General features: G+C 32.7%; 1 protein-coding gene across 1 annotated transcript; it reads left to right on the top strand.

Moving 5' to 3' along the window:
* The first annotated feature begins 3,428 nt into the window (after positions 1-3,428).
* Positions 3,429-4,433, top strand: LOC104901673 (auxin-responsive protein SAUR78). The gene has a single exon (XM_010689268.4). It carries the CDS (start codon positions 3,652-3,654, stop codon positions 4,066-4,068), a length of 417 nt encoding a protein of 138 aa, XP_010687570.1. The 5' UTR covers positions 3,429-3,651; the 3' UTR covers positions 4,069-4,433.
* Positions 4,434-10,367: the final 5,934 nt, after the last annotated feature.

Raw genomic sequence — 10,367 nt, 5'->3', positions numbered from 1 at the left:
ACATAGCTCGATCAAGAATGCTCCTCCCAAACAATGTCAGAATGATAGACAGATAGACTTCCTCATCAATAACTGTTTGATTTAGCAAAAACAAGAGGGTTGCACTTATTACTCGATCTGGTTCATTGTAGTTTCTTCGAAGATGAATTTGATTTAACCTTGTTTGATTATATCTTGTTTTCTTTAATATCTATTCTAGATGTTATTTGGCGTTTAATTAATAAATTTTCTCTTTTAAAAAAAACTAATAAGCAATTAGTTTTCTTTACATGAAAAATGTTAAAACTAAATGTCTGACACACGCCTAACAACTCTGGAGTAATATAATAGTAATAAATAAGGTTTTTTTAAGAAGGTAAGAAGATTTTTTTTTGAGCTACCCTTGCACATATAGTCCCTACCCCCAGAGGCTCATTACTATCTAAATGCCCCCAATTCCCCTCCCTTTAAATCTCAAGCAGATGCTTAAGGTAAGAATTGAATCTTAAATTTTACTACGAAAAATGGAACACTCGCAATTTGAGTCAACTCCAATTTCTAAATAAGGGATTTTTATTGTTAGGGATTCAATTATTAATTAATACGTTGTATGACTTGTATCTTCATATTTTTAAAGTCGTCCTAATATCCCGTAGTTTGATAATTGTCTCCATGATGTTCGTAATTAATACTATCACTTAGTCACCAAATATTCTTTCTAATGATACTTTATTTGTTTAAACTCGTTTTGGGATTTGAAATTCATTTAATTAGCTAAATTTCTTGTTTTAAGTGTGAAAAAGAATATGCGTGCTTATATATAACATAAAATACAACTCTCCTCCCCCAACCTTATAACAAAAAGTTTTTAACTAATTAAAATGGTTTATATATGTTGTATACTCATCAAGCTAATCTCAATTATACTCGTAGTTAACTAGTTAGTTTGGCTCATGTTGGCAACAAAGTAGGCTCATAAGATGTTTTATGCTGCGGCAAGCAAGATTTAGGCTCGGGGAGTAGGGGTGCTATATCTTGATGACAAGGGGGAAAATTAGAGTTATCATGAGATACCTCTGTTGGAGTTAAGGCTTGGAAAAGCCTTGGCTCATTTTGTTGTTTGTCCCACATTACTTGTGGGAGGGAATCTCTTCTTATTTTTATATTCCCTCCCTCCTTCCATCTATTGAGTTGGTTCTAGAGATGCTTTTGTGGTTGGATGATATGTTTGGTTTGGGCTTGCTATCACACATGCACGCGCACCGCCCGGATCGGGCCATGGGCCTTGGGGAATAAACTTAACTAGAGTTTTGGACCCGAGAGCTACGCGTGTGTGGCTGTTGGAATTCTATAACGTTTTTGACCGTTACAGTATTCATGGCAAATCCCAAATAATCCGCTCAATTGATTGCTGCCCGTTTTCTTCCTCCTTCTCTTCTTCCTTTTCTTCTCTTCTCTCTTCCTGGGTTTTCGTGCTTATCTCCAAAGCTCAGTTTGCTAGTGGTGGCATACTTAGCTAATGTGTTAACCTTGGGGAGCATTCCGGCCAAGTTCGATAACCACCAGTGTCGGGCCGTAATTGCTTTCAAGTCAGTGGTCTCCTACCACGGCACAGTCTTGAAAGTTCTATTTTTGCCTTTGCGAATCTTTTGTTCTAACAACCTCTAATTGAAACCATAGAGGCATAGTGATATGAGGAGATTTTAGAAAATATAGAAGTACTCCCTCCGTCCCAAAATATAGTTCCCATTTCCATTTTGGGTGTCCCAAAATATAGTTCCCATTTTCATATTTAGCTCCACATTTTCCCGTAATTTGTCTAGAAAAAATGTGTCACATCATTTATTTGCTTCTTGAATTTTGTTTTTTCCTTTGTTTATTCAACCAAAATGTTACAATTAATGCTCTTTCACCAATTATTCTCCATTCTCTCTCCTAAAATCATCTTTTCTCATACAACATTTATTTGAATAAACAAAAAATCTTTATTATCCCTGCCTCTTATTTTCTACTTGCATAAATTACCATAAAAAAAGAAAATGGAAACTATATTTTGAGACGGAGGGAGTACGACGTAGATTTTCGACAAATATTTGAACATTCCATAAAACAACCCAATAATGAAGTAAATATTAAAATTCTAACCTGTGTCATGTAGTTCTAGTAGTCTTTCTATAGAAGGCTAAGCTAGTTGTGGTACTCTCTGTTATAACGGACGTGGAAAGAAACAAAATAATCGAATGTAAAAACAATAAAAACAGACAACAGATTTACGTGGTTCACCGATTTGGCTACATCCACGGCCAGAGAAAGAAAATATTTTATTATGTGAGGAAGACCAGATTACATAGAGGATTAGACTAAATTCGTATTCTAAAACGATTAGGTAAATAACCTATTTATACTCCCGCGTCAAAAACGCGTTTTTCGGAGAAAACGGGCCACCATCCGATCGGGCGGTAATTACTAACCCCAGAATCGTTGCGGGCCCAATCAAGCGAAACTCACCCTGTCGTAATTCGGTGAGTAAGCCCGATGCCATCGGGCGGCTTCCCAAAACAGCTGTTGACAAAACGTTCTCGGGCCCGATCGAGCGGCAATCTAAAACTTCATTTTGACGCATTTTGTCGAACACATTCACGACATAATTTTACACTGCGAAATAGTCTTGTTCTAAATTCTAAAACTTTTTTTTTTTTTTTTTGAAGCCGCACACTTTGTGAGTGGAGGTCGGAAAGGTAAAGGGATCCTCTCCCTTAAATTGTGAAACGTGAGATTGAAAAGTACAATTCTTACCATTAGTCAATATATTAGCTTCATAGCTATTGATCTAAAGTCTTAAACTTGTTTTTTATTAGTTGTCACTACTTTACCCAAAAATGATAATTGAGGTTACAAATGTTTTGACTTAATTAGAACCCTAAACATTACTTCAAAAGTCATTATCAAATCCATCTTTTGAGCAATTAGATCACCCTTTTTATTCCTAGTTTCAAGCTTCTCTTAATAGATAAATTTCATTATAGGATAGTCAAAAATGAATAATATAATAACCGCCCAAATTTTAAAAAACTCTCATTTTGTGTTGTAACTAATGATGACTATGAAGCACCCCCTTAACCATCCAACCAAAACAATTAGTACTTATCTTAACAAAAAAAAAATATTTGCAAAAAGTGCCAAAAACGCAACGCTCCGAAACGTCCAAAACCGTTGTTGGTTTCCAACCAATCAAAAATTGTCTTCCAATCTTTTGAAAAAAAATTGGTCTTCCAAAAGAAGGTAGGTCCTCTCCTCTCACCCTTTGCTCCCTTCCTCCACCCACTTCTTTAAAAATAAATAAAACCACTTGACAAAAAGTCACTCTTTTACTTGTTCACTAATCCACAAATTAATAATTACTAATTAGGTACTAATGCTACCAATATAATTAATATTATGAAAAAATAAAATAAAATAAATTAAAAAATCCCATACCCCACAAAAAAAAAATTGTACAAAATTCATCTACCTTACCAAACTCTTCCACCCCTTCCCTTACTTTTTATAAATAACCCAAAACTCTCAATACATCTTTCCTCATCACCCCACATTATACTCTTCTCCCTTCAATAATCTCCAAACTCCATAATTTCATCTTACTTTGTTTTCAAGAAAACATATACATACATTATGACAAAAGCAGGAAAACTTGGAAAACTACTAAAAAAAATGCAATCCATAGGAAGAACATCATTTAACCGCGAAAATAATGATCATCATCATTCAAGTCTAAGCAGAAGAAGCTCATCTTCATCATCAAATGATCAAAATTCGTTGTCTTCACCGGAATCTTTCTCAACTAATACTAATCTTTGCCCGGTTTACGTCGGAAAATCTCGCCGGAGATACATGGTAAGCTCGGAAGTCCTAGACCATCCGCTTTTTCGAGAGCTCGTAGAGAGGTCATGTGGTGGTGGATATGGTGGCGTTGAGGAGATTTGTGTCGGGTGTGAGGTGGTGTTGTTTGAGCATTTGCTTTGGATGCTTAATAATGCTGACCCTCAACCTGAGTCTTTGGATGAACTTGTGGACTTTTATGCATGCTAATATTATTTAGTTGATGGAAGTTTTATTAATAATTGTGAATTTTTGTTATTTTATTTTTTGAGGTAAATTGTGTTTACTCTCTTTTTTTCTTTCAAAATTTTTAGAGCCTGTAAATTTTTCTCATCTATGAGTACAATTGCTATATATAATATATGTACTTCTTTTAAAGTTGGGGAGTATGTATATATATATGTGTTTAAGAAAATGTGAAAAACATGGGTGAATGATGAAATTACAGGATGAGTACTTATTTCATTAAATTGATATCAATTTTTATTTGCACTTGCTTAATAAGGATTTCTTGTGTCCTTGGCATTGTAATTGTTGTTACATTTGTATGGTATAAGACATAAATTTTAGTTTAACTTCGTTGTTGGTTATTTCCTCATTTTTATTTGTTTTTTTTTATATTGACTTTTTTTTTCTCTAAAAAGATTTTAAATGGGAAGAACAAATAGGATTGAAGAATGTTATAGATTAGCTAGTACTCCCTCCGTCCCAAAATATAGTTCCCATTTCCTTTTTGAGTGTCCCAAAATATAGTTCTCATTTTCATATTTAGTTCCACATTTTTCCGTAATTTGTCTAGAAAAACCGTGTCTCATCATTTGTTTGCTTCTTGAATTTTGTTTTTTCCTTTGTTTATTCAACGAAAAAGTTACAGTTAATGTTCTTTCACCAATTATTTTTCATTCTATCTCCTAAAATCATCTTTTCCCATACAACCTTTATTTAAATAAGAGAACGTATTGTGTCGGACTCGTCCGACCATAATCTTGGTCGGACGATTTTCAGGTGGTTCCAATTTTTTTTCAGGTAGTCTTCATTTTTTTTCAGGTGGTTCCAATTTTTTTTTCAGGTAGTCTTCATTTTTTTTCAGGTGGTTCCAATTTTTTTTTCAGGTAGTCTTCATTTTGTTTTCAGTTAGTCTTCTTTGTTTTTCAGTTGGTTTTTGTGCTTCAGTTAGACTTACTTGGGTTTCAGTTGGTCTTTATTCTTTTTCAGGTAGTCTACATTTTTCTTCATGTAGTCTTCATTTTGTTTCAGTTAGTCCATTATTTCTTTCAGTTGGCCCATTATTTCTTTCAGTTGGTCCAACTGAAAGAAAAGAAAGTCTAACTGAAAGAAAAGAAAATCCAATTGAAAGAAAAGAAAGTCTAACTGAAAGAAAAGAAAATTCAACTGAAAGAAAAAAAAAGTCCAACTGAAAGAAAAGAAAGTCTAACTGAAAGAAAAGAAAGTCCAACTGAAAGAAAACAAAGTCCAATTAAAAAGAAAACAAAACACTAACCTCTACTTTCTCTCACTTTCTCCTTCTTCATTATTAAACAACCCTCATTCACATCCCATAGCAACTGAAATCCCATAGCAAAGTTTAATTTCTGGAGTTTTTGCTACTACGGATTTATGCAACTGAAAACAAAGTAGTTCCTTCATCGCGTATTCCAATTCATAACCGATGGTTTCCTGAAGGGCATGGCTCGGTTTTCCTACTCCCCTTTACTGAACCAAATGAATTCATTAGCCGATATGAAGCACCTCAACTCAGAGAAAGAATCTTCCATTTCTCATCTGAGTCTATGGCACAACTTAAAGCGAGAGCAAATGAGGAAATCAATACAACCAATAAAATCTCATCGTTTCAAGCCTTGTCAGCACTCTGTTGGCGAGCAATAGTTCGCGCAAACGGTCTATCTAATGATCAGTCCACTGCTTGCAGACTAGCAGCAAATAACAGGCAGAGATTAGATCCACCTTTGCATCAAAGGAATTCCTAAGGTTTGTTTCATAAAATTGTATAGTACTGGGCTCAGCCCGTCTGACAAGAATATTGGGTCAGACGGTCTGACCCAATACTTTCACTTTAAATAAACAGAAAATCTTTACTATCCCTCTTAGATTCTACTTGCATAAATTACCGTGAAAAAAGAGAAATAGAAATTATATTTTGAGACGGAGGGAGTATAATTAAGCAAAAAAAAAAAAAAGGTTTTGGAACACAAAAGCCTTGCAACATCTCCTCGGCCTATTGTCCAACAATAAGTAACAAATATTATTTCCTAGCGTGGTTTAGTTTATGATTTGATGACAAAAGTTTACATCATTAAATATTATTAATGTCTAGATATTGCTGTTCACTTTTATTTTCTTATATGCAGTCTTAAAAAGATTGCATATATACTTTAAGTATCAATATATATGTGTGTGTGAGACAAAGAATAGCCTTTTTTTCCTTTAAGCTTATCAAAATTACTTCTTTATTTTGTCTCTTTGTCTTTCTATAATTAGAAAATCTAGGCCATTTCATGATATGGATCCAGACTAGATATATATAGATACTTTTAATATTATTTCTATCTAAAATAATTGTTTTATAAATGTCGTATGAGCATTTATATGTTAATGACAACTTGTTTTCCATCATGTAAAAGACATATAGATATCTAATAGAAGTAGTATTTTGTTTTCAAAACATTAAAGGATCTACACATGAATGTACTTTTGATTGTGATAACCAAGATATATGCATCATTCTCACCAAAGGAGGGTATATGGAACCAGAAGAAAATGAAACTACCTAGCCTTCCCTGCCATTCCTTCATGACTACTCAAGAGTCAAGACATATATCAACCTTATATGGATTTTTATAATGTATTTTATTTTAATATTTTAAATAAATTAGGGTCAAATTTGTGAGAATACTTTTCTAATTAATTTGTATATGATTCTTTAAAAAAAAAAACAATAGAAAACTAGCTAGGGAAACGCCTAGTAACACATATCAACCTTTTATGGATTGTAATGAACTCCTTTTAAATATATAACTAGTTATTAGGTCCGGGCCATGCCCCGGGTAAGAAAAAATTTCATTATTTATTAATATAATACTTTATGATAATAACAATAAATACAACTTAGCCTATTGGTTAGGACTTTAGTATATGTACTTGAGGTCTCGGGATCAAACCCTATACTACGCAATTTCTAATTTTTTTTATTGTACATAGATTACATGCACTAAAATTCCCTAGGGCTAGTACTGTAGTGATCAACACTGCTCTTCAAATGGTATCATGCATACATGATTAATTTTAATGAACATGCAAATTTATTTATTTTTAAGTATGCAAGGGATATATATGTTTAATAACATTAACTAATTATAACACATATTTGTAATTTTGTGAAAACATGGATCACTAAGAGATGTTAGATGAGATGGTGGTGATTCTTTGAAAACTCTTACATATGGTCAAGGGTTCGAGCCCAGGCTTCAGCATATTTATTTTTTAAAATGACCACTTGACTTTGTTGGTTAACAGACACGTGGCAAAATTCTGGTGGCAGGAGGAGGGTGCCACGTGGCGCATTGACGTTGTTACACACGCCTTTTAATATATTTGTATAGACCAGTTATTATGCCCGGGATATTCCCTGGGTAAGAAAAAAAATTCATTTATTAATAGAATACTTTATGATAATAACACTAAATACAACTTATTCTAGTGGTTAAGACTTTAGTATATGTACTTGAGGTCTCGGGATCACTATGCAATTTCTAAATTTTTTATTCTACATGGATTACATGAACTAAAACTCCCTAGGGAGAGCGCCACGTGGCACAGTTTCTTGTTCATGCACGCCTTTTAATATATTTGTATAGTGATACTTTCTCCCCCTATTTTTTTAGATATAGGAAAGATGCATTGTATATCATTTTTTTTGTTTGATTAGGAAATTAAGTCAGCCCAAGAGCTAACCCCTACAAGGCTACTAGCCTGTAGGAAACATCAACACATTGGCTGGTAAGACATGCATAGCATACTAAGGAATTACCCCAACATTATGCTGGAAGTAAGGATCGAACCCTTGACCTCAGGGGCCAAGGGGGAGCGCTCTACCTACTTGAACTAACTCCTAAGTCCTATCCTAATTTTAAACTTGACTTTGTTAACCCTTGACTTTGAAGATTTCCACCGTTTCGAATTAAATGCAACAAAAGAATATTTTATGTCTCAAAAATAATACCTCTTTGTTGCATTTAATTTTAAACGGAGGAAGTTTATGGGATGTGTTAGATTGTCAATGTATTTTTTTTAAATAACATTTATTTCTTTCGTATTTTTTTTACAAATACCTAATTAAATATATTAATAATGAAAATAGGGTACGAAAAGACAAAAGAAATGACATGTGAGGAAATAAAACAGGGAAGGAGGGGAGTTACTATCAGTACTTAGCTAGATTTGCTTTGGAAATCTTCTTGCTGGCTTAAATCCAAAATATGCTATATTTTTAAGCTTTATCAGAATTTTCCATGTCAAATTTGAAAGTCAATCTATGACTGCATCTCCATATATGTCAAGTATTAACTGGAGAAGTTTAAAGAAAATGACTTCACCATCATTATAAGGAAGCTTATTAATTTTACCTACTTCAAGTTATCACTGTGTGATAGCATTTTCCAGAAAAAATGGTTTTAAATTACTACATTTCTAACAATATATGATACATACTTTCTGCGTTTTTTTTCCTATTACAACAATGAGATTTTTACACTATTCACTCACCATTCTTTCACTATCTTTTGTGATTTTTATGTAAGGAAAAGTATAGTCATGTGGGATCTTGTTAGATTCGTCTCGAGTTATACTTTTAAAATATCTAATTTGTATATTTTTACTAATAGGTAATCAAAGATAGTAATAGTTAAAGTTGTACATTGGCAAGCGTGAAAATTCTATTGTTGCAATAGAAAAAGAACGATTGTTGAATTATCATTGTTGTTTTGGGGCTAAAACCATAATCTGCTTGGGTCCAAATATCAGTGAAATAACCTCCAATAATTTTAATATATGTTATGATGCGAAAAAAGACTTTACTTAAATTCAAAAAGAGAACACACCCGAAAGCAATACAATAAATGTATACATTTGATTGGACCTTATAATTAACCTTGATATTCCCGATGTTTATATCTGATTAGACCTCATCAATCTTAATTGGCCCTGATCTGACCTAAAAACTTAATTTTTTGACAGGTGAAGAGAACACAATTAAATAAATGTGTATTGTTTGAAAATGTAGTAAGTTATATTTTTTTTTTAAAAAAAAAATATAGATCACAGAGTAACTTATATTGAATACTATATATTTATTAATTTTTCAAATTATAATCCATACAATAATGCAATGTACAAAGCTTGCCACCACTTTTTTAGGTGGTGTGTTTTTTCTAGTATAACTTAATATCTTACCATCATCAATCACTTGATGTATGAATGCTACAAGTCCCTACATTGTAAATGTAATTAGATTAAACTAGTCAAAGGGCATATTATGTATGAGACCAATGTTACCAAATGCAAATTCATATAATTTATAATAATAGATCATTTGCAAGTAAAATTTAAGAAGAAACAATTAAACTTAACAAATTAATCATTGAAAGAAAAAAAAAACAAGGGAGCCCAAGTCACTATATATGAACTATTAGCTCATACCATTAATGTGGCCATTTTGATCAACTTGTCTTCGTCCTTAATTTTCTCAGTTTGTCGACACAATTATATATAGTTTAGTTAGTACGACCACTCTAACATTATGCCAAGTTTCAAATTAGCCTAATCCTAATTCACATTAACCATGAATCGGACAAGTGTCTTGCAAGTATCTACCATCCAACATAACTCCATTTTTTATAATTAACTATGTAACTCGATTAGATTAAACAAACTATTTATTCTGACAAAAATCAAAAGAAGTATTATTTAGTTAAATATTCTTATGTAAAAAGGTGATTAATAAAGTGAGGCACACAAATAAATGTACATAATTTAAATTTCCTAATGATTGGGTAGTTAGGGAGCTTGAAGATGCTTTTTGTTGATTCACACGCTTGTTTTTTGCATTTGAACGTTTGTTATGTAAATATATAACTATACTTTAATACAAGACTTTGTTTGATTTGATTTGTATGTGTTATATAATTTTGGATAAAGTGGAAGACACGAAAATTTGTGGCTTCATAAGATTATCTGTAACGCGGTTGCCAGGCTGCCATAATGCCATTGCCACCCATAAAGACGAGAGAGCTGTATTTGGTCCATGCTTGCCAAGGCAATAGGCAAAGGCAAAGGCAAAGTAAAGGGGCTTCAAGACATGCATCTTTTTAAAGGTGATTGGAATCATGTACATATTTATCTTATCTACAGGGGATGGCCTATATATGATTCCACCCTAATAAAAAAAGATTCATCAGAATCATAAAAAGGCAAACATGATACTCTAAACAAGC

This window comes from Beta vulgaris, chromosome 8 (assembly GCF_026745355.1).
Source record: "Beta vulgaris subsp. vulgaris cultivar EL10 chromosome 8, EL10.2, whole genome shotgun sequence".
NCBI lineage: Eukaryota > Viridiplantae > Streptophyta > Magnoliopsida > Caryophyllales > Amaranthaceae > Beta > Beta vulgaris.
Note: the sequence above shows the minus strand (reverse complement) of the source record. Positions and strands in the feature narration are given on the sequence as shown.